General features: G+C 40.9%; 1 protein-coding gene and 1 pseudogene across 3 annotated transcripts; both read left to right on the forward strand.

The window, feature by feature from the left end:
* Positions 1-23,928, forward strand: Rbm44 (RNA binding motif protein 44). Of its 3 annotated transcripts, none has more exons than XM_031368405.1 (16): positions 1-188; positions 5,953-6,043; positions 8,121-9,619; positions 9,840-9,898; positions 11,268-11,438; positions 12,319-12,526; positions 12,606-12,628; positions 12,752-12,836; positions 15,227-15,341; positions 15,894-16,022; positions 17,842-17,921; positions 18,018-18,091; positions 19,767-20,049; positions 21,724-21,869; positions 21,988-22,133; positions 23,103-23,928. In XM_031368405.1, exons 2-15 carry the CDS (start codon positions 5,971-5,973, stop codon positions 22,115-22,117), a joined length of 3,075 nt encoding a protein of 1,024 aa, XP_031224265.1. In that variant the 5' UTR covers positions 1-188; positions 5,953-5,970; the 3' UTR covers positions 22,118-22,133; positions 23,103-23,928. The 3 variants fall into 3 exon arrangements, with proteins under 3 accessions (XP_031224265.1, XP_031224266.1, XP_031224267.1); XM_031368406.1 differs by having other exon boundaries at positions 12,343-12,526; XM_031368407.1 differs by lacking the exon at positions 11,268-11,438 and having other exon boundaries at positions 12,343-12,526.
* LOC116088760 lies at positions 2,747-3,218 on the forward strand (annotated as a pseudogene).

The raw sequence follows: 23,928 nt of genomic DNA on the forward strand, positions 1-23,928 counted from the left end.
CCCGGCCAATCGTGGTGCCAGTCTGTTTGCAGAGGCCAATAGGAGCTCTCCTCAAGCAGTGGGCCGGCCACCGGCAACCGTTACCCGACAAGCCCCAGGACGCTACTCGTTGGAAAGTAGAGGAGGCGGCAGCGGCGAGAGCAGCCTGGAGGAGAGCTTCGAAGGCGGGGGCACAGGCAACGCCTATGGTGAGCTCGGGATGGAGGCGCGACACCTCGCACTGTGGGCAGCGGGGGCGGTGGGAGCTTGTTCCGGCCTGTGCTGCCCTGCAGCAAAGCGCTGGCTCCGTTACACTTGTGATCCCGCCACCACGGTAGAAGTTCGTTCTTGTAACGGTTCCCTTGTTTTTAAGACAGGCTTAGGTAGCCCTCCGGCTGGCCTGGAAGTCACCTTATGACTTATAGTCGACACACCTATTGGTGCGATGCTGGGGATGGAACCCAGGGTTCCTGCATGCTAGGCAAGGGCTCTGCCACTGAACCAGCTCCCCAGGCTCCCCACAAGTACAGAGACAGTGACTAGAGTGACAAAAGGGCACAAATTTCCCACACGTATTGTGTTGTCACTGAGGTCCAATGTTCTGGAAATCAACAAAGGTTAGACTTCGGCGTCTGCACACACATGGTACACATACACACGTACAGGCGCACATCAGTACATGTATCTGATTTTTAAAAAGTATGCTAGTTCTGGTTAAAAACATGCTGGTAAGTCTTCCCTTTCCCCTCCACCCACATCGTAAGATTAAATTCTGTTTTTGTTTGTTTGTTTGTTTGTTTGTTATTTTTTTGGGTTTTTTCCTATTTATTGTAAGAATCCATCAGCACAATCCACACCTGTCATTTCCTTTGAGGGGAAGTTTGTAAATACAGATTTCATTTCCTTAGGAGCTAAGAGACCATTGAAGTGTTGTCGGATTTGTTAGAGAAAATGTTATTTATAATCCTCTTTTACCGCTTTAATATTCCCAATAGGTTAGTGGTTTATGTTTTCTTAGATTAAGTCTTGTAAAGAGTATCGATTCCATTTGTTTTTACGAAACAGCTTTTGACATTGTGCCTATTCATCTAATTCTGCCTTGTTTGTGTTTTATAATTTCTGTCCTACCTTATTCTTTGGACTTGCTTTTTCTAGATTTTTAAATATTTTTATATGTGCTGTGTATGTATGCATAATACGTGTATGATTGCCTTCAGAGAACAGAAAAGGCTATAGGTACTAGAGCTGGCATTGGGATTCAAACTTGCATCCTCAGAGCAGTGAGTGCTCCTAACCACTGAGCCGTCTCTCCAGTACATGCCTTTTCTAGTGTCTTCAGAACCTTCAGGCATTTCTTGTAAATCTTTTATAATGAGAGGATTTAATACTTTTTCTATTGATGATATATGTGCTGGCTCTTGAACCCAGGTTCGATGCATGAGGTGTTAGGCAAGCATTCAGCTTGCCACTAACTGACATTGCCTAAAGCTGTACATTTTTCTAATTACTATTTTAGATACATACTACATACTAAATTTCAAAATATTTTCTGATTTCCATTGTGACTTATTTCACTCAGGGACTTTTATGAATGGGTTGCTTCATTTCCAAATTTTAAGGAACTAACATCTTTTATTGTTTTGGTTTTTGTTGTTTATTTTTGGGTGGACAGGATCTTAGGATGTTGCTCTGATTGACCTCGAGTTCATTCTGAGATTCAGGCTGGCCTCCGATTCATTGAGATCTCCCTCCCAAGTGTAGATACTAAAGGCATTCACTACACATCCAAGAATATAAACATATTAAGGCTTACTGCCTTGCCATAAAAAAAAAAAAAATCTAGGTAAATTGTGTGAAAATAATGCTTTATAATACAATACAGTGGGCAGTTTTAGGATTGTGGTTTCTGAGGAAGGCAGTGTCTGAACCCCGATAGCCAGGCTTCCTTCTTAGAAGCATGCTGCAGACCATGAAGTAAGGATAGAGATTTTAAATAGAAAGATCTTTGAATTGAAGTGGAGCTTGGACTTTAGAAAGACTGAGTTGGCTAGAAATTTCAGGGCTGTAAGTATACACTTTTACCAAACTGGGGACTGACCCTAGGGTCTAATAGAGCCTAGGCAAGTGCCATAACGTTGAGTATCCCAGCTCCTTTTTTATATTTATATTGAAACAGAGTCTAACTAAATTGTCTGTCTCCTCCTAAGTAGTTGTAGCAACACATTCAGATGCACATGGATTGCTAGATTCCTGACACTACTGCTGGAGGATTCCTGTGACATTTATGAGTTCCAAGTCCATTGCAGTCAGTGAAAATGGCAGGGCAGTTCCCATCTGTTGTACAGTGTGTCTGCTGACAACATCAGCATAGATAAAGTCAGCTCCCAGGTCACCTGCGCAGTGACCACCTGAAGTTCTGCACACCAGTTGCCAATGTCCACCTGGTATCACCCACTTAGGTTCACTGCAGTGGCTTTCCTGCTCTTGGGAAAGGCAGGGGTGGAGGTTCCCTCTTTGGATCAATAGTGGCCATGCAGCCAATAAGACAACTTGTTAGGAAGCGACAGCCTACTCAACTGTTTGTCCTCCCTCATGAGCTACCAGGAGCTCTCGGAGCCAAACTCTAGACTCCATGGAAACCATATCCTTCCAAGAAAGTATGGCTAGCTAATAGCCAATAGAAAGTACCAAGTCCAGGGCTCTGCTCTGTCACTGCAGTCTGGTGCTCTATGCTCTGCCTTCTTACGCCACCATCCCATAAACAGTCATGGATCAGGGAATACAGTTTGTTCATCCAGGTTGACAGTTTGTAAAAGACTCAATTTGACTTGTTACAAGATGCAGCAACCCTGATAGGAAAGAATCCTAGAAGGTAGCCATGGCCACGGCAATAGGGTTTGCTATCATGGGACTCATTTGCTCCCTTGTGAAACTGACCCACATCTCTATAAGTAACATTATTATGGCTGGGTCCTTTCTCCCCATGAAGAAAAAAAAAAAGCCAATAATATCCTTAGTGTTTTTCTTTCTTTTTTAAGATGTTTTCTATTTCTAAATTAAAATGATTTTTAAAAGTATCAAGTTCAAGTCTCAGGTTGGGAACAAGACTGAGTATTGCCAGAGCAACCACACGCTGGGACAGAAGTTGTACTAGACTCCCATTTATCTAAGCACAGCTCATCTTTGTCAAAGTTGAAGCTCCATTTGTCATCCCCTCAGCTCATTTTCTGTCAACTTGGCATAAGCTAGAGTCACTGGAGAGGAGGGAGCCTCATTCAAGAAAATGCCTTCATAAGATTGGGCTGTAGGCAGGTCTGTGGGTCGTTTTCTTAGTGATTGATGTGGGAGGACTGAGCCCATTGTGGTGCCATCCCTGGGCAGGTGGTCCTGGATTCTTTAAGAAAGCATGCTGAGCAAGCCAGTAAGCAGCATCCTCCTTGGCTTGTAGAGACATGAGCTATGCCTCCAGATTCCTGCCCTATTTGAGTTCCTGTCCTAACTTCCTTTCATGATGAACACTAATATGGAAATATAAGCCAAATAAACTCTTTCCTCTCTGAATTGCTTTGGTTATGATTTTTCATCATAACTATAATGTGGTGTATATGTGATGACAGCTATAGTAACCCTATGACAACCATGTCCCCAGGCTCAATACCCTTGTTAGCAGCCCAGCCACACCACAGGCTAAGCATGCAACATTGCTATATACAGTGTGGGGAGAACTTGTCCTCCAATGCCCTTCTGAATCACAAGTAGACATAAACTAAAGAGAAACTTTTGTTTTCTAGCAAATAGGTGAGCTTTTAGTCTATAAAAAACACAGGGCCAACAGAAGCATTCCTTCCCATGAGAAAATTAGCCATATAGGATTCAGTGGCTCTGTTGGGTACTCATGAAAGGAGTCCCCAAGGTGTTTCTCAAGGAAATCTCGCTAGTTTCAGTGAGTACAGACCCTGCAGTACACCAAAATGCCACAGCAGCATGGCCATGAAGGCCATGAATTCTCAGTGATCCAGAGCTACAGCATTTCCCAGCCTCCTGTCTCTCTTGGGCCACTCCATGGTGAACCAGACCTTTCTCTCCAGAGTGGACAGCTCACAGTCAGTATCAGGGGCAACTTGAACTGACATTTTTGCCAGTTCCTATATTCTCTGAAAGAAAGGGGATTGTGGAAAGAGAGATACAGTTAGTGTGAGCTCTCTAGAATCAGTTTTGGTTGTGTGTATGGTAGGGGGTGCAGTCTAAGTGTGGAGGAGAGACAGACCAACAGAGAGGGACAATAAATATACATACATACTAGAGCACATGTGAAGGTGAGAGGACAACTTGATGGAGTTGGCTCTCGCATCTTTATGTAATTGGTGTAAAGATCTGTGGCTCTTAACTCAGGCTGTCAGGCTGGCATGGCTGCTACATTAGTAGCTGAGCCATTCTACTTGCCCTTTGTGTGTGCGGGGGTTAATTGGTTTGGGTTTTTTTGTTGTTGGGTTGGATTGGTTTGGTTTGGTTTGGTTTGATTTGATTTGGTTTTTGAGACAGGTTTCTCTTTGTAACCCTGACTGTCTTGGAACTCACTCTGTAGACCAGGCTAGTCTCAAATTTAGAGATCTGGCTGCCTCTACCTCCCTAGTGCTGGGATTAAAGGTGTGAACTGCTGTCATTGCCCAGCTACTTTTTAGTTTTTTAGACCCATCTTCATCTCCTCCTGTTTTCTTTTTTCTTCATGATATGCAAATGAAGTTTGCAGTAGGCCAAAGCCTTAAGCTGGCCTACAGTTATCTCAATAAATATCCTACCTATGCTGCTTTGGATTTAAAAAAAAAAAAAAGAAAAGAAAAAAAAGAAAATGAAAAATCAGCTAAACATATCAAACAAGACAGAACTTTTTTTTTTTTTTTTTAATTTTGGAAAGGAGGGGATCTAGGGAATTAGCTTTGTCACTTGCAGCAAACCCTACAAAGAAGCTGTGTACAGTCTGTGTGAGTAGCCAGGGATGCTGGTGGGTGCTGGGGTTCTGAATATAGATCCTCAGGCTTGCAGCATGCATGTTATTCTCCTCAGCTCCTGGTTGGGTCTTTATAGCTCTACAGATTGCTAAGGAAACAATTTTTATGCATATTTGGCAACAGACTCAAATTAGTCTTTACCGACATTTTGATGATGTCACTGTGGTAGTTGACTAAGAATGGCCCTCATCAGCTCATTTGACACTTAGTCACCAGGGGATAGAACTCTTTGGCAAGATTATAAGAGGTATGGCCTCCCAGATGTAGTCACTCATGGTACGCTTTGAAGTTTCAAATGCCCATGCTAGACCCAGACCTTTTCTCTTCCTGCTGCCTATGGACTCTCAGCTGCTTCTCCAGTACCGTGTCTGCCTGCATGCTGCCATGCTTTCCTCCATGATGATAATGGACTAAGCCTCTGAAATTATAAGCCAGCCCTGATTACATGTTTCCTTTTATAAGGGTCACCTTAGTCATGGTGTCTCTTCACAGCAATAAAACAATGGCTAAGATACCTGACCTTATATTTCATGTACTATAGAAATTTGAAAGAATGTCAATGCCTTGCTTGCATTTTTTATATAGCTATAAATTCATACTTTTAAATCAGTTATTTAAAAAGGCTAGAGATGTAGCTTAGTTAATAGTGTTTATGCAAAGCCCTGGATTTAATCCACAGTACCATATAAGTCAGATATGCCTATAGTTTTAGTACTTGACAGCTAGGAGACAGTGGGTCAAAGAGCCAAGGTCATCCTTCTCTGCATAGTGAACTAGAGCCAGTTTGGGGTACATAAAGCTCTGTCCAAATAAATACATAAATAAATAAATAAATAAATGTTTCTCAGTGTTTTAATGTTTATAGACTATTAGAATCTTTGATTATAACTGCTACTTTGCTTATTTTTAAGTTTTGTAACTCCGTGCCAAGTATACTAATAGCTCAATGTTATACCTTTCCTAGAACGTACATCTTTGAACTATGCAGGCCACTGCAGCAATAGAAACAGATTCTGATAAAAACTACCACAAAAATGGAGGACACTTCCAACATGGTAAGGATGCACACCTGTTGATGAAGGGTGCATGTTGTAAACAAAGGTTTCCTTCAGGGTGGCTCTTATAAAGCCTTGAGGAGCAAGCTGGGACAATTCAGCATATTTTTAACTTTGCTAATTCCCTCATGAGTTTTTGGTAGCTGTGGGCAAATTGCTTTTATTATGTAGTGGGAAGGGCAAAAGAGACAAACCTTGTAAGTCAGTGGAAGACCAATTTGTCTGATCTTAAAATTATAATATGATAAGATGATATAAAAAGTTTAAAATGAACAATACATTAACTCACTTATATCATAAGCAAAACAAATGCTAGTGTCCCCGATGTGTAACAGCAACTCCTGTGTAATGTATATTTATTGCAGCTTGCTGAGCATTTACATGTAGAATTTTTTATTTATTTATTTTATGTGTGTTAAGTGCTCTTTGCATGTATACCTACATGCCACAAGAGGGCATCAGAACTTTAGTATAGATGGTTGTAAGCCACCATGTGGTTGCTGGGAATTGAACTCAGGACCTCTGGAAGAGCAGCCAGTACTCTCAACCTCTGAGCTGTTTCTCCAGCCCCATGTAGAATTTCTTATAACTTCAGATTCCCATTGCCTACTCTGAACTCTGGCTTCTCCTCCCCCTTCTTACTTTCCCACTCCTACTTTGCACCTGTTCTTCATGGTACTCCCCCTCTTTAGTGATAAGTATTCCAGTTCAGATGCAGTGCCCAATAAGTCTCAGAGTGGTACTTAAGCAGGTAGTGGACAATCAGTGGGTCATGAAATAAAGTGAGCTAAGTGTGCTTTTTAGCAAAATGAAGAAGAAAATTACAAGATTTGTTGGAATAAGAGTAGTTACTATCCTAGAAGAGTTTTATGTCACTTCTGCACACAAGGTGTCTGTTACTGAGTTCCCTCTAGCCTTACCTCTGAGCTCTTGGTCTATTACATGCCATCACTTCCCATACTTCCTGCTCACAAGGAGTCTCTACAACTCAATCTCAACCACATGACCACTACCCTTTGAAGGGGTTTGCCCTGGTTTTCCCTTCCCTTAGGATAAGAGCCCGATGTCTTAGCACCTTATAAAAGGCCTTACCAGTTCCATAGACTCCACTCAGACAGCTCTTGTATGCCTTGCAGGCTGGATTCTTAGGTCCTGCAAGGGCTGATGCATTCACACAGCCAGCTACACCACTGGGGTTTTCCCCAAACTCTGCCCCTCCTTTCTTCTCAGATTCACCAGTTCCATTAGCACAAAGGTCAATGCTTCTCTTTGAACTGTGGTTGGTTTTTCTGTGCTTATCTCTGACCCTTAGGAAAACTGTAAGTTGCAAGTATAGCCCAGTATCCTCTTGCCTTCATTTATACACCATGTACAACTGACACCAGTAGGTAGCCCATAATTTATTAAATGATACTATTTTTTTTTAAAGTTTATTAGGCATATCCACAAGTAAAGTGGCTGTCCTATAAAGAGAAGACCTCTCACCATTGAAAGTCTTCAGGAAGAATCTTTACACAGTGTCATCTTGAATAGTTATAACAAAACACCATCAATTAAGTGGATAGTTATAACAAACACCATCAATTAAGTGGATAGTTATAACAAACACCATCAATTAAGTGGCTTGGACAACTGCAGATTATTTTCTCATAATTCTGGGCCCAGAAGTTGAGGTTCAGATGCCAGGATGGTCAGATCCTCCTAAGGAATCACTTTCTAGATGGTAAATAGTGTGTCTTAACATGGTGTGGGACTTAACAGCAAAAGAGAAGCACTCTGTTGCATTTTGAGGAGTAGTCCTATCCTGAGGGCTCGCCCTCATGGCCTTGCCTAATCCTAAGTATCTCTAATGGCCCACCTTTAATAATCATCACAGTGGGGCTAGGGCTGTAGAGTGCTGGCTTGGAGATGAGTTTTAATTTGTTTGAAGTTCTACAAGCCATTTTTGTATTTGTCAATGATGATGTAAAAGTAGTCCAAGACTTGGAGGAGCTAGGACCAGACTGTGTCTAGTCTTTTCCAGTATTCAGTGTCAACAGTATTGTTAACATACTCTCTTTTCTACTGTTCTGAACAGATAAATTTTATAATCCTAAGAAAGAAAATATATTATTTTCCAATGGTTGCATCGAAGTTGAATTGACCTTTTCTAGTGGTGAAGGGAACTCCTTGGCAACAGAAGAAAGATCTCACGACAACGAGAACAGCACTGTTGACCGGAAAGATTTATCAGAACCGTCCTTCTCAGAAACTCAAGGTGCTAACGTAGAGAATGATTTTTCCCAGTCAAGTGAGTTTGAAGACAGTAATGACTATGCTTTTCTGAATGAGACCTATTCTATCCATTATTCAGAATCAAAACTCAAGGATGAAAATCTTTTGCATTTATATTCAGAATTGTATCCTGAAGTAGAGAAAAGAGTAGAGATGTTTTTTGACACTTTTGGACCTCAAGATACTAATAGCATTGGAAGTAGTCCAGAGGCTTCAGGTGCTGACTGTGGAGACATGCAGAGGAGTGACATAGACGAAGACTCACAGCAGGAGTACCACAGCGCAGAGCTGGAGTGCACTAGTGCACACTTAGTGGTCAACCCAGCGAAGACAGTAAGCAGGTCTAGTCTGGATGTTAGTGAGTTCAAAACATCAAGCTATGACTTTAAATGTGGTGGCAGTTTTGAAGATAATCATGGTTCTAGCCCTTCTTTGGAGTTACGTAATGCATTTGTACAAGAATGTTCTTCTCAAGTCTCTACATCTCAGAGTTCTGATATGTTAAAAGAATATCGTGAGCTAAAATATGAAAAATGTAAGGAACAAGAGGTTGGTTTAACATATCATAAAGCATTTGATGACATTTTACAGAGAAGCAGTTCTCCCTTAATCCATCAGAAAGTACCTGAAACTTTAGTGTATACTAAAGAAATAAAATCTCAAACAATTGAAAGTAAAGACTTTTATGGAAATAGAATTTTTCAGAAGAAAGCATTACAGCACCCTGAGAATGCTATCAGGTTTCCCCAAGACAAAGCCCTTGAGACACACTTGAAGGCTGATGATACTCACCAGCCTTCTTGGCCTTGTGTTCTAAATGACTCAATCATTTCTCTCTCTGCCTCTTTAGAATACAAAAGCCTCCCTGAGCCGGGCTTTTTCTCTCCTGTGATACCACAGGTGGCAGTCACAGACAGTCAGGCAGAAGTAGAGGACAGCGGCTCATACCATGTACAAGGCAGTGCCACAAATAAAACATGCTCTCTTATGAAAGAAATGTGTCTTAAGTCAGTGTCAGACGCAGCAAGCTGTGTAGCTGCAGTTCAACAGACACTGGATGGGAGCAGTAGAGCAAGTGCAAGCTCTTCCACAGTGTCTGCATCAAGCAACACAGAGACAAAGATGGTGAGGCAGAGTCAACCTGAGGAGTGGCAAAGTAACAGGCAGAGTGTGGCCTGTAACACGGACTGGTCCTGTGGGCAGCAGTACAGAGATGCACAGACGGCTGCCCCAGGAAGTGACTCAGGAAGGCCACTCTCAGCTGAAGGCCACTTACAGCCTACTGGGAACTCCCTGAATGAGGTAAAACCCATAGTATCAAACTTTTAATCTACTCTACAGATTTTAAAAGTTATGCAAATATGTCTTGGGGTCTCAGGGAGAGATGCTAGCTCAAGGGGGCACTACAGCTCTATCTTCTGGTGGCAGACATTGTCCCAAAATTGTTTTGAAGACTTTACATCTTGGAATTCCATGTATGATGTTCATTTTTTGTTATATATTTGTAATTTTATATTTTCAGAATACCTTGGAATTAAGAAAAACATTTGATACCACAGACAGACAGAAATACCCTGAGAGGTAGGTCAGTTGTCTAAGTTTACATATGTATATGGGAAAGAAAAGCTCAAGATTGCTTTATTTTCTGTTTAGCATATTTAAACATGTGGAATTAAAGTAGCTTTAAGAAATTTTACATTTTGGCCACTCCTAGCAGATAGCTCCTGAGCAACATAGAATGTCGGCGTTCACCATGGAGAGCCTGCAGCCCCTCCCTCGCCTCCCTCATGCCTCATCTGGACACAGTCCCATTCTTCCTTTTGAATAAATTAAACATAGATTAAATAAACGAGCACCTTCAGGAAAATGCCATATATTTGAAGAGATAAATAGCTACACAGTGAAGTATTTTTAAACTGTCATCATTGGTTTTATTTTACATTTATTAATAATTCAAAAGACAATTGGAGCCAAAAAGCGAGAGTAGAAGAAAAGAAAGCTATACTGCCATACTCTGAAATCATGGGCCTTTGTTTTCTTCATCTTTCTAATGACTAATCTGGTATCCCAAAACTGTAAAATTAAATTTAAAAATTAAACTTCCAAAGCAGTGGTAGATAGGAACTGATAGTTGAGGGAATTTCCAAAAACTTAATATCTCAAAAACTCTAGTGACTTGAATTTAAAAAAAAAAAAAAGGAAAAGTTTAAATTACATTTCTTTGTGTGGAAATGCAGGTGTGTGTGTAGGTCAGAGGACAACTTGCAGGAGTTGATTCTCTCTCCATGGAATGAACTCAGGTCGTCAAGCATCTTCACCCACTGAGCCCTCTCACTGGGCTGGCTTGGGGCTTCTTGTAATGCAGCAAAGTACTTGCTTATGTGAATGGCTCTTAACTAAGAAAATGTAAAGCATGCCCATTTTCTATTAAATAACACATTTAACAATGGCTTGGGCCTTAAGGGACTGTGGCTGTACAAAGCCTGGCCAGACCTGGACTGAGACTGAAAACAGATCCGTCACCTTGGGACGAGCTGAGTCCTTACTGGGGACGGACCCTGCTTATGAGAGAAGGAACAGTTTACAGAGGTGGCTTCCAGCTCTGAGAATATACGGTGCTGTTGGGCTTCGATCCTGATAAGATGTTCCTATCATGTCCCCTTTTTAGTAGGAATTGAATTAAACCTGACAGGGAAATGTAAGAAATTTAAAATCTAGCTGGATGGTGATGGCGCACACCTTTGATCCTGGCGCTGAGGAGGCAGAAGCAGGCAGATCTTGGAGTTTAAGGCCAATCTGGTCTACAGACCAAGTTCCACAACAGTCAGGGCTACACAGAGAAGCTCTGTCTTGAAAAACCAAAAGAAAAAAATTTAAATTGTTTCTAAAAAGATGCCTGACACTACTGTAGAAAATGTTAAATCTTACCTGATACTCTTTTACTTTAAAGGGCATTTCAGCTTTGTGAAGAGGTGGCTGTGCCACCCAAGTGCTGTGAGAAGACCACTGAGAGGGCTGTGAAGGCAGAGATACATCTTCTGGATGTTTGCTACCAGACATGCCATCACCACTGTCACCACATTTACAAACTTGTAATGGAAACTAGAGCGGGACCCAATAGGTGTTCATCAATTTTAAATCTAGATCTTCTTAAAATTTATCACTGACTTTATTCTAGAAATTTTAATTTTTGAAAGACAAAGCATAGGCTATATATGGATTTATCAGCTTCCTTAAAAGTAATAAGTTTCAAAAACCTTCTTTTTCTGAGTATGGTTGTAATTCTAGCACTTGAGAGGCAGAGACAGGAGTATGACTAAGTTGGGAGCTAGCCTAGGCTACCTAGTGAGTAGCAGGCCAGCCAGGGCTACATTTTAAGATCTGTTTCAAAAATCAAAAATAAAATACTTAGTTAGGGTTATCCTGCTGTGAACAGATACCATGACCAAGGCAACTCTTATAAGGACAACATTTAATTGGGGCTGGCTTACAGGTTCAGAGGTTCAGTCCATTGTCATCAAGGTGGGAACATGGCAGCATCCGGGCAGGCATGGTGCTGGAGGAGCTGGGAGTTCTACATCTTCATCTGAAGGCTGCTAGCAGAATACTGGCTTCCAGGCAGTTAGGATAAGGGTCTTAAAGCCCACACTATAGTGACACACCTATTCTAACAAGGCCATACCTCCTAATAGTGCTTCTTCCTGGGCCAAGCATATATAAACCATCACAAATACAAATGTCACCGTGAATTGTGGTTGAGGTAATTAATCCAGTAAAATAAATGTGCTTACTACCTGAGTAAGGGTAAAGTCAGTTGAGGTTTCTTCATGGGCTTCTGCCACATTCTTCCTGGCTTACCTGTTGTGGTTGCTGATACTGACCCTAGAAATGTATCTACTGTGTTTCACTTCACAGGTAAAGTCTAGGATCTGGTAGAACTAGAATTGAATGTATAATACCATGTTAGTGTTAGGTAGATGACTTGAGCCTAAGTAATGTAGTTCTGTGAACTTAACTTTGAACAGGGCTTTACCAACTGATTGTGCTAAGAGGGACTTAGGCGCAGCACTGCTGTCTGTTCTGGGAGACTTGAAAGTTAGATACATGAACCTGAAAGGAAAAGTCCACAAGGGCATACCACTGGAAGAGCTGCCGCCGCTGTTGGTGGAGTCCAAACTGTTAGCTGCCTTCTCCGACTTCGCTTCCAGGGTACGTATGTGTCCTAGAATAAAACTGTTACTTCATTCTGATAGAAAATAGACTAACTCTGCTTTTCCCTTGTTTTCAGCTAATGAAAGAAGAAGCATGCAGGTGATTATAGTTTTATCTAACATAGAACTTACCTGCTCTTAAAAACTACTTAAGCCATATATCTAAATTCTCTTTTCTTTTTGAGACCACGAATGAATTCTTTAAGAATGTTTATTTATTCAGCCTTTCAGGAGCAAATTCTGAGCTGGGTAATCAAAGTCTACCTGATGTTGATATTTCTCCGAGCCTACTAAATACATTGTCCCAGGTAAGAATTGGAGAGGGACACCTGCATGTTTGTGTGTACAGGTATACATATATGTGTGGTACATGCATGTGGAGGGCAGAGTTCAACCATGGGTGTTTTTCTTCAGGAGCCACCCACATGTGCATTTGTGGAGGCAGGGTGAGAGGACACTTGTCAAAGCAGACCTGTTTTAGGGCTGGTATGTGGATGTCAGAAGACAACCTCTGGCGTCAGTCCTAACCCTCCCTCTTGAGACTGGGTCTCTGGCTCCTGTGCATTTGTGTCAGCTTAGTTGGCCTGCAGACTTCCAGGCAACTCTCTGGTCTCCACCTTCTGTTTTGCAGTAGGAGATCTGTAATGACAGACCTACACTATCTTGCCCGGCTTCTACATGGTTTTGGTCACCCAAAGATCTCCTCAGTGCTGGGACTACAAATGTGCCACATGCCCAGCTTTTTACATAAGTAAAAGCACAATGAAACTCAGGTCTCATGATTACATAGCAAGCACCCTGCCCAGCTAAGCTCTTGTCCCGTAGTCTCATCTTTTAACCCTTATTTTGATAGCCTCTGAGTAAACGGACTCTCAGCAACCGTGGTTCGCACCCTCCCCCATTCCACAGACTCCTCTTTGGATTCCCATTTGAGGAATGTGACTGAGCAGAAGGATTGGGTGCTATACTTAGGGCCAGCCTTGGTCAGGCAGTCGTCATCTATGTGGTGAGGAAGGTAATGTGTAATTCATCATAAACTGGGAGGCCCAAAGTGAGAGGAATGGTAACTTACAGCTCACCAGTGCATACACCCAGGCTGTCCAGGCAAGCCATGATGTAGTGCTAACATCACCGTGAACCAGAGGGTCACACTGCTGGGGGTGTGAGGTAAAGTAGTATTTCTTTTATTTTGGGCAAAGAAAATGTTCATTCTTCCCTTATGAAATATGTCTTGGGCTACTTTAGTCTGTCCCATACCCCAGGGAAATGTCATTTGACAAACAAGAAAGTGGTTTAATTATTATGAGCACATTTCAGGTCAGGCACATGCCCATAATCTCAACACTCAGGAGATGGTGCCAATAGGATTGCAAATTTAAGGCCAGTGTAGTCATACTCCATGGTGAGATACTGACTGAATGATCAAGAAATGAACATACTGAAAACTGTGGAGTTCCACAAAAATCTAAGTTTCTCTTACCCAAACTTCTCTGATTGAAGTTTGGAAAGAAAAGTAAAATACTTCAAATAGCTGCTTTCTACCAAGAGAGTAGACAAACAAATGATACTGAGAGCATCCCACTGGAGAACTCTGCTTGAAAAAGAAATAATAGATTCAAAGCTAAATTTTATATGCTCAGATTTGTTGTGTATTTTTAAAATTACTTAGCCATCTAACAGTCTGTGCTGTTATCCTGATGGTTGTGTAGCTGTAGAACAACCTGCTGATTCAGGGGGAAAAGCCTAAAATATAAGGAGTGTTGCTGGAGATACAGTTCTTGAGAACTCTTGCCTAGCATGCATAAGGCTCCATCCCTAGTACTGAAAAAGAATTCTTTTAAGTAATAAGTTTAAAATGCAGTAGAATCCAGTTTTATAGTCTTTAGTTTTGACTATAAAACAATATAGTTCCTTTTCCATTTTGTACTTGCTGTGTGTAGTTGTGTATGTATGTCACAGGGCACATGTGAAGGTCTGAGGACACTTCTAGGAGTCAGTCACTTCCTCCTCCCACCCTGTGGGTCCGGGTGATGAAACTCAGCTTGTCAAACTTAGTGGCCAGCACCCTTACTCATGAGCCAGTTCGCCAGCCCTGAAGTTCTGTAATGCCTGTAAGATTAAAGTAATTGCTTGTTTTTAAAGATGGCATGCTGTTCAGTGCTGTTACATGTCACCTATGTCACCCTCGAGGTTATTTTGTGGTTTCTTCAGATAGCTCTGGGGTTTTGTTTGTGTGTGGCAGGGGCTGGGAGCTGGAGTGGGGTTTTGGTTTTAGGGCTTTTTGTTTTGTTTGTGGAATTAGAATCAAACACTATCCCTCACACATTCTAGGTGCATACTCTCCTTGAAGTCCACCGCAGCTCCTAAGTGTCCTCCTTTCCAGGAAATGTAAATAGAGGGGACCACTCAGGTCTACAGATAGAGTTCTTATTTCCCATAGATAAAAGCTTATACTCTGAAATGGTTAAAACTTCCTATCTCAAAAATCATAAATCACAGTTGTACTCATACCATTACTATAAACAGAATTAAAACCCAAATCCTTATTAATGGGAACCAACAAGCTACTCTGAGTATTTTTACTACAAAGTCAGGTGATATTATTTGGAGGGCAGAATAATACAAGTAAAAAATGCCTGCCTCAAGTAGAGTGCAGTGATTGTTAGTCCTTATCTTTGTTTCTGTTTTTAATCTTCAGATGTCTTTTATATCTGACAATAGTCATCCTAAGCAAGATAAATCACCCATGAACAATGTTTTTAAAAGTGGTGATATAAACATAGACTTTAATCGCCTGAAGCTCAATGACAAAGGTAAGGATGAGCATGTCTTTTCATATATGATTGTTAGTGTGTCCATATCCACACACATCTATGTATTGATAGAGATAGAGGTATGTTTGTGTGACCTCCAGAAAACAAAAAGGGATTAAAGGTGTGCATGTTGACGCATACCTTTAATCCCTGCACTCAGGATGCAGAGGCAGGCACTCTGAGGTCAAGGCCAGCCTGATCCATATAGTGAGTTCCAGGACAACCAGAGCTACATTTACCAAAAAATAAAAATAAAATAAAAACAGAAAACAAGCAATGCAGAGTGTTTACTGGATTTGTTATGTCAAAATATTTCATCCATAAAGGGTAACTCCCAAAAGTCAGAGAGGAAGGCTTTCGATATACTGGACATCAGTGCTCAGTTAAGGAAACTGGGGCCCAGAAGCCTTCGACTGAAAGAGCATTGTGCTCAGTGCCCGCGACCAGACCAGGTCACACATAAAGGTTACCTTTGTCTTGGCAGATGTGCTTATAAATGTGTTCTGAGAGGTAGACATACACAGTTGATGGTTCCTTGTGCTCATGCCTTAGACTGTAAAACCATCCATGAAGCAAGTGAGGACTGGTTTGATGCCACAGAGAAGCTGACTGGAGCTGACTTCTCAGTAACTCAAGAAAACACAACAGAATACGAGGAATGGGAGCTGAAGAATCCATTAGGTTTGTTTGTAAGAATGTACAGAAAAAAATTATAATCTAGCTTACCTGAAAGTGGTGGTTACTTTTCCTATGTTCTTTTGGGAGATGGGCTATAAAATAAGTATTTTGTTCCTCTTTGTATCTATTCCTTATTCTTAAAAAGTGAGAAAATTGGCCAGTTGGAGGTGAAAGTTTTAAAGAACAAGTAATTATTAAATCCTCATTTCTTCAGACTCAGTGCTCAGCCCACAGGATTAAGCAGTTCTATTGGACTGGTGAAAGGGGAAGAAGTGATGGGAGCTGCTTCCGAGTCTCAGTCACCACTCCTTCCTACTGTAGCACTTGACTGCAGTGTCAGCATCCAGGCTGTGAGAAGAGAGCCTCGTCGTTCTCTCCAGACACACACTTTACTATCCAGATAGGTAGACAGATGAGTAAATTAAAGAAGGCAAGGTATGGATAGTGATGAGGAACTGTCCTGGATCCAGCACTACCTCTTAATAGATGAGTGACTGGAACTGCCCAGGCCTTTGTACACATCCTCCTCTGTAAGACAGAAATAACAGTTGGAGCCCCCTTTAATTTTCATAGCCATTTCAAGAGGCTAAGCTACTTGTACAACTGAAGAGAACTGGAATTCATAGATCTTCCATCATTACATAAGAATTATAAAAGGTAGAAACTAAGAAGTCTCTAGACAAGTATGTGTGTACTGTTTGTATCCTGAGTGAGGGCTTGTAGGGAACCTGCACTAAGTGGGTGGGAACTTACTTCATGTCCAGTCTCCTCACAGTGGAGACCAGGAAAATAGAGCATATAAATTTTGCATACTTTTGTCAAATAGGAGGAAACTAAATCCTAGCTTAATGATAACCTAAAATCAAGTTATTTGCCTCCCGTTTTTTTGTTATATATCCTTCCTTCCATCATAACAAGGTCTGTACCTACCATTGCTCATGTCTAATACAAAGGTTTTCTTGGTGTGCTTAGAATTTTCCAGACCATACTCTGGCCAGTATGATACCGGGCACTAGGCACCTGTGTGCTCCCCTGTTCTCAAAAGTCTTTGAAGCAGAGAGAAAGAGGCATTGGGTTTCATTTCATGGTAAACTTTGAAGTTCCAAGAGACTGGATACCGAGTAACACAACCTCTTTATTTTAGGGTGACATGAATAAGATGCAGAAATCTTAAGACTCTTGACTTCAATCTCTGGTGCTTGCTTTTTCTATTTGAGATTTTGTTTTCATTTTAAAAAGAAAAGGTTACAGTAATGTAGTCCAGGCTAGCTTTGAACTTACGATCCTTGTGACAGTTTTCTCAATGCGGGGATTACAGATGCATAGCAACATGATTAGTGTAATGCTGATATCTTCTGACTTCATGATTTTTACTTTATTTATTTTGTGGGTATGTCTGTGATGTGTGTGTGTACCATGGCATGCTTGTGGAGATCAGAGGACAGCTCAAGAGAGTCCATTTTCTCCTTCCACTGTTCAAGTCCTAAAGATTGGACTCAAGTTGGCAACAAGTGCATTTACCCGCCATCAAGACTAATAATAATGACTTGAGTTTAATTCCCATAATCTATCTCCAGATAGATTATATCTCCATATATAAGCAATGGCTTAAGAGAGTTGTCCATTGACTTCTGCACATATGGCCCATGCACATTCAACACACACACACACACCACACACACACACACACACACACACACACACACACAAATCAATAAGCTTTATAATTAGAAACAATGAAATATGTAACATTGTTGCCATTTTTCTTTAAAATATTGATGTAACTGTGGGCATTTCTGTGATTTTTTTTTTCTATAATCAGAATTGAAGAACACTGAAATGCATCGAAGAGGTAAAGGCTTTTTGATCCATGTTGGTGGTCTTTGCCCTTCTGTATCTGAGGTATGCTCATAATTTCTGTGGGAGGAGTCACTTTCAAATTTGTAAATTATTGTGATTATTTTCAACCTTTTACAAATTTTATTTTTCTTCTTTGAGGCTGACTTAAGGACTCATTTCCAGAAATATCAAGTTTCTGAAATTTCAATTTGTGATTCCTCTACTAATTACAGGTATGTTACTCAAATTCGGTAGGTGTGCATTACTATGTATCTACTGTGCAACAGGTACAGCGAGCAGGAACCACTCCACCAGGGGAGGAGTGTGCCCAGACTGACAGATAGCTGCAGGACCTCTGCAGTGGACCTCTCTTCTGAGATTTGGTTATGCCATGTGGTCCAGACTGCTGATCCTGTTTTCAGAATCCTGAGTCATGATATTGCAGCATGTCATACAAGGCCTCCATGGTGATTAGGAGAGTTAACTAATCTTTGTATGATCAGTATGAACTGACTATATGGCATTCCATAGCAGAAGCAGAGTCTGTTAAGTAGAAAATGTGCTCTAGAAATGGGACTGGCTCAATCCTAGCTCCTTCAGTAACTAGAATTAATCTGAATGCATTCCTTGACCTCTTAGTCTTAGCTTCTCTACAACGTGAGGATAAGCATAACAAGCATTGTTGTCCACCAGCAGTAAAGGCTGGGTGGCTCAGAGTTCCACTTAATTAGTGCTGACCATAGTCACTTTTGCATTTTCTACTTCTGTTTTATAGTTTGGGGTAGGTGGCTGTATCTCCTGACTATGGTGTCAGAGATGGACAGACAGACGAAGAGAGAGAGAGAGAAAGTTTCTACTTTGTTATTTATAGATTATTCAGAATCCAGTCATAGAGATAATTACTTCATGGAGGTACTATGCTGTTCTGTCATAAAAATGATAGCTATTGACCTTGTCAGAGGTCAAGACATTGATTAAGAGGGAATTGCTTGTGGTTCTGGTTTTAAATTTGTAAAAATAGGTACTAATTTTTGTAATTGTAGTCACATAGATTGTATATGCGCATTGATAGGATGTTAATGTATTTTTCTCAGGTTAAACTAGGGTTGAATCCCTTAGGAATATTATCCTTCATGTCTCTTTTTTTTTTTTTAATATTTTACTTGAATCCTTAAAAAAATGTGATGCTCTTTTCTTCTTTAAAATGTTTATTCTGTATATAAATTTAGAAAATTCACTTAAGTATAAAAATACAAGGATATTTTAACCCTAGTGCTGTTGGCTTAACAGGGATTGTTCTGGCCCAGCCTTTTCAATTACATAATAAAATTTTGATTAGATTATCTTAACTTCTAACTACATATTTTCTCACTACTGACTATAAATATGTTTTCATATATTCTGCTAAATATTTTCAAATTTTGTCTTTAACATTGAAGCCTCTGAGCCCCCTGGAGCTTATACCTGTGCATGAAAATGGACTGTAGATTAGCATGTACAGCCACTTGGCCTGAGCCTCAGAACTGTGTATGTGTGTTTGCAATTTAAAACATTAATAATTCACAATTATTACAGGTTGTCCTATTTCCCCTTTGATTTGTTCTGTATTCAGTTATCCTGAATAAACACTTATTTGTTGGTGCACACCTTTAATACCAGCCCTTGAGAGGCAGAGGCAGGTGAATCACTGAGTTCAAGGCCAGCCTGATCTACTTAGCAAGCTCAAAGAACTAAAGAGATCCTGCCTCAAAAACAACAACAGACACCACCTCCTCATCCCAAGCAAGTTTAAGAACTCTGGAGAGCGAGAGCAGCGGGCTGGCCTTGAGAACGCCATCTCAGTGTTTAGAAGGGTAAGCTGAAGTTGCTCACTAACACAGAACTTGGTCTTCTGCCCTCATGTTTTAGATATGCAACTCTTGCTTTTGCAAAAAACAGTAATGCAAAGATGGCTGTGAAGGAAATGAATGGAATCGAAATCAATGGAAAATCTGTGAACGTGCGGCTTGTGAAAATCCCTGGAGAGTACACACCACCACCTCTGTCCACAACCGGGAAGAGCACTAGTATGAATCATTTGGAGAAAAACACCAACAATACCACCTCTGCCTTTTCTGCTTGTCGACTGCCCAGAGCTAGATCAAGGCAACTGGAGTCTGAGCAAGACAATGAGTTTCCTCTCTTGGACCAGGTTAGTGTTCCTCATGGATGAGCAGTAGCTGTGTGTGCACTGCACTGTTGGAATGCCATTGTAACAAGCAGTCCTTGTGCTGGCACAAAGGTCAGGAAGGCTGTTCTTGCTGGGTTTCCTGCCATCTCCCACAGTCTTTGTCTCTTTACTCTTGAAAAGTACCACTCTAGAAGTCATTCATCCATCAGTGCGTGTATGTGTGAATATAGACTATATATATGTGTGTGTGTCTATGTAATATGGGTATATGGGTGTATGTATGTATATATGTGTGTGTGTGTGTGTGTGTGTGTGTGTATAAATTTTCTTTTGTTGTTTGTTTGAGAGGTGGTTTTCTTGGCTGCCCTGGAACTCACTCTGTAGACCAGGCTGGCCTCAAATCAGCCTGTCTCTGCCTTCCAAGTGCTGGGAGTAAAGGCGTGCAGCACCACTGCCCAGTTTTATAGGTAGGTAAGTAGGTAGGTAGGTAGATAGAGAGAGAGAGAGAGAGAGAGAGAGAGAGATTTTTTACAGTAGCTTTACCTCATTCTTCTCAAAACTGTAAGACATGGTTTTTTCATTTTCACAGCCCTCATCTTCACCCCACTGCAATTCTAAATACTTCCTGGTATATGACAGTTTCACTCAACAAAATGCCTGCTGTCCGGTGGACAGTCCATTATTTTTTACATGCAATAAAATTCACCTTGGTGTTCATGACCAGACACAGGCGTTGGAGTCAGAGGACAGTACCCACATTTCCAAAGCACTCTCTTGTGTGATGCTTGCATGTGTGTCCACTGTCTTCCACCCAGCCCTCCTGATCCTGTCATCTGATGACTGCTAGATGCTGTGGCTGAGTTTCCTTTTAGTCCTTTCTCTGCTAGTAGGCACCCCAGCCCCTCCTAACCCCAGAGGACTTCATTTGCATTCCATTGAACTTAATCATTACTTGTCCTGTGTTTTCATTACCAAGTTTCTCAGTGAAGTAGCTTGTATTCATTGTCTTTATTGACTGTCCTATAGTCTAGTCTGACTTCATTTGCTAAAATGTCGCTTTAACTGTTGAATCCATGGTCAACACAGCATCGGCATAGCTGTTGGTCTTTTCTCATGTGCTGCCCTTGAGAACTCGACAGTCCTTCAGAACCCTCCCTTCACTTCACTGACACTTCCTATTTAGGGCTGTTTAGGGGCCATGGTAGAAAAGGAGGAAATGGAATATATGGGGAGCTGAGCTGGCTGTTTGGGAACCATGCTCCCCCTCTACAGTACACTTGGACTTTGCTGCTGCGTTTGGCAGGTCTTCTGTCTCTTCACATGAGTTTTCTGTGGTCATTTTTGCATCCCTGCACTTCACATGAGTCTAGCTATAGAGTCAGATTCTGTGATTATTTGACTGAATTTGTTTACTCTTATGTTATAGTTCTATAGGCAGGAAACTGGCTTGGACTGACCCGTGAACCCAGTGCTCCTTAGTCTGAGAGAACATTGTCTCGTCCTGTCAGCTGTGGGCAGTGGGGTTGGTAGAGGGCAGTGTAAAGACAGTATGCTGCAGGCTCTGGGTGCAAGTGTGGATAAAGAAGCTCATGTTAGCATCTTTGATATACTTCACTGTTTTGTTCTCTCGCCTCTCAGGAAGTTTCGTATATTCTTCTTTGGCTCATATTTTCAACATTTATTATATTTGTTTAGGGTGTCAAGAAAAATTGTAACCAGATGAAATCTGGTCAATTATTACCTGAGACACCTTTTCAGTTCATACCTCCAAATACATTGAACCTTCGTAGTTTCACCAAGATCATGACAAGGCTGGCTGAACTGCATCCAGATATCAGCAGGTACTAACTAAAGTTGGAATTTAATGATGTACTTGTTATAAAAATGTAGTGTTCAGAACTTCTGACACACAATTGTTTTAGAAGCAGAGTTGCTTATGTCTGTGTTTCTCTTGGATAGAGACCACATTATAGAAGCTCTTCAGGAAGTGAAGCTAAATCACAAAGGATTTCTGAATGGTTTGTCCATCAACACCATTGTGAAAATGACTTCATCTTACTTGAGAAACTCTGCTTCCCATTTGAAATAAATAAAGCAATGCAGAGGTAAGTAATCACATGCTTTTATACTTAAATATTAAAGATTTTCATTTCTTATATAAACCAGTTGATCCTAAGTTGAAATGGTAATACAGTAATAAAAGACTCCATTTTAAAACAAGTATGCCATGTTAACTGTTAATTTAAAACCAGTATCTGTAAGAGGGAAGAGTTGCTTCTGTTCTCTGTGAGTATAGTGCATCGTGGTGGAGATGACATGGCAGAAAGACTCCATCGTGACAGGTGTATGTAGATGAGTTCCTTACATGACAGCCAGACCATGAAGCAGAGAAGTAAACGCTGAGACTCAGCCTGCAGCCTTCAAAGGCCTATCCTGCCCCCAGTTACCCACTTTAGCTAGTCAGCCGCTAGGAATTTGGAGACTAGGCAGCACTGCTCCCAGGCACATGGGGTCTTGTGAACTCAACAAGGATATTTTCAAATGAACACAAACCATACAAAGAGAAACATGGACTAGAAAGTCCCTGGTGGGTTGTGCTCTAGCCCATGTTGAGCACCTCACAGTGATACAGTCTAGCAGCTGGCTCCCCTGGTTTCCACTCAGAGTTACAGCAACTTCACTGCTGTGACAGCCATTGGTATGTGACAGCCGGTGGCCTGTGTCTGCAACTGACTTAGTAATGCAGTTAGTGATAGGATTCATCAATGAGTAGATTTTAAATGAATGATATGCTGGGCAGTAGTGGTGCCACACCTTTCATCCCAGCACTCAGGAGGCAAAGGCAGGCAAGTCTCTGAGTCTGAGGCCAGCCTGGTCTACAAAGTGAGTTCTAGGATAGATAGCCAGGGCTAAATAATGAGATCCTGTCTTGAAAAAAAAAAAGAATACATATAATATACCAAGTGAGTTATGAAATGGTTAGTATAGTAATAAAGAATACTGCTAGCTAAGTTTTCTGGACTATGGTATTTGATATAATTTTATTGCTGATTTTTCTCTTGTTAATTCTATAGGAAATGTTTGGAAAGTGTGAGTCCCTTCATCAGAGAAAGTTCTACAGCGTTAGGAAAAGCTGCAGGCATCCAGTCAGACAGCTCTGTAAGTGGACCTAGCACTTTAAGGATTCTACAGTCCACCTTTAAAACCTGGTAACAACACATAGATGTGGAGTATTAAAGTATGTATATTTTATGTATGTATATTTTATGTTTATAAACTTCATTTCAAAATTATTATTCAAGACTTCAAGCTTTGTATTTTGAATCAGAAAAAAAATGTGGCCATGTCCATTTATAAGTCATCATTAATAAGTCCATTTGAAAAATATTGTCCAGAAAAAAAGTTTATTGCTACTGTTTCAAAGTTCATTACACATATAAAAATTATGTGAAATCTTTACACAATTCATCTGTGGAAAATGCAATTTTTCTGTAGCTAGTTTCAGCTTTTCAGATTCAGATTGGAGTATGGGGTTCAGATAAGCTGAGTTTAGTGCGCACAGAGATAAACAGGCTGTGACACGTTAGTGTTCCTTGACAGCTGTTTTCCCATGTACTGAAGTGTAAAGGGTCGCCATGCTCTGCCTGTGCTTTACTGTGTTCTGCTGTTCTAGAGTGTAGTTGAATGTGCTCCTCTATCTCACAGCAGTGTAGAATGGAAGCTTAACACCACATCCCTTTCCAACAGCAACTAACCCTGCTTAAAACTACATTTGTACTTTTCAAATGTTTAAATTGTTTCTATCCAATGCTTCATTGTTCTTGCTTGATTAAAAGTTATCCATTAAGCATTTCTTTTTGATGTCCTTGTGTTTAATAAAGGTGGTTAGCTCCTCTCTGA

Source organism: Mastomys coucha, unplaced genomic scaffold (assembly GCF_008632895.1).
Source record: "Mastomys coucha isolate ucsf_1 unplaced genomic scaffold, UCSF_Mcou_1 pScaffold14, whole genome shotgun sequence".
NCBI classification, from domain to species: Eukaryota; Metazoa; Chordata; class Mammalia; order Rodentia; family Muridae; genus Mastomys; species Mastomys coucha.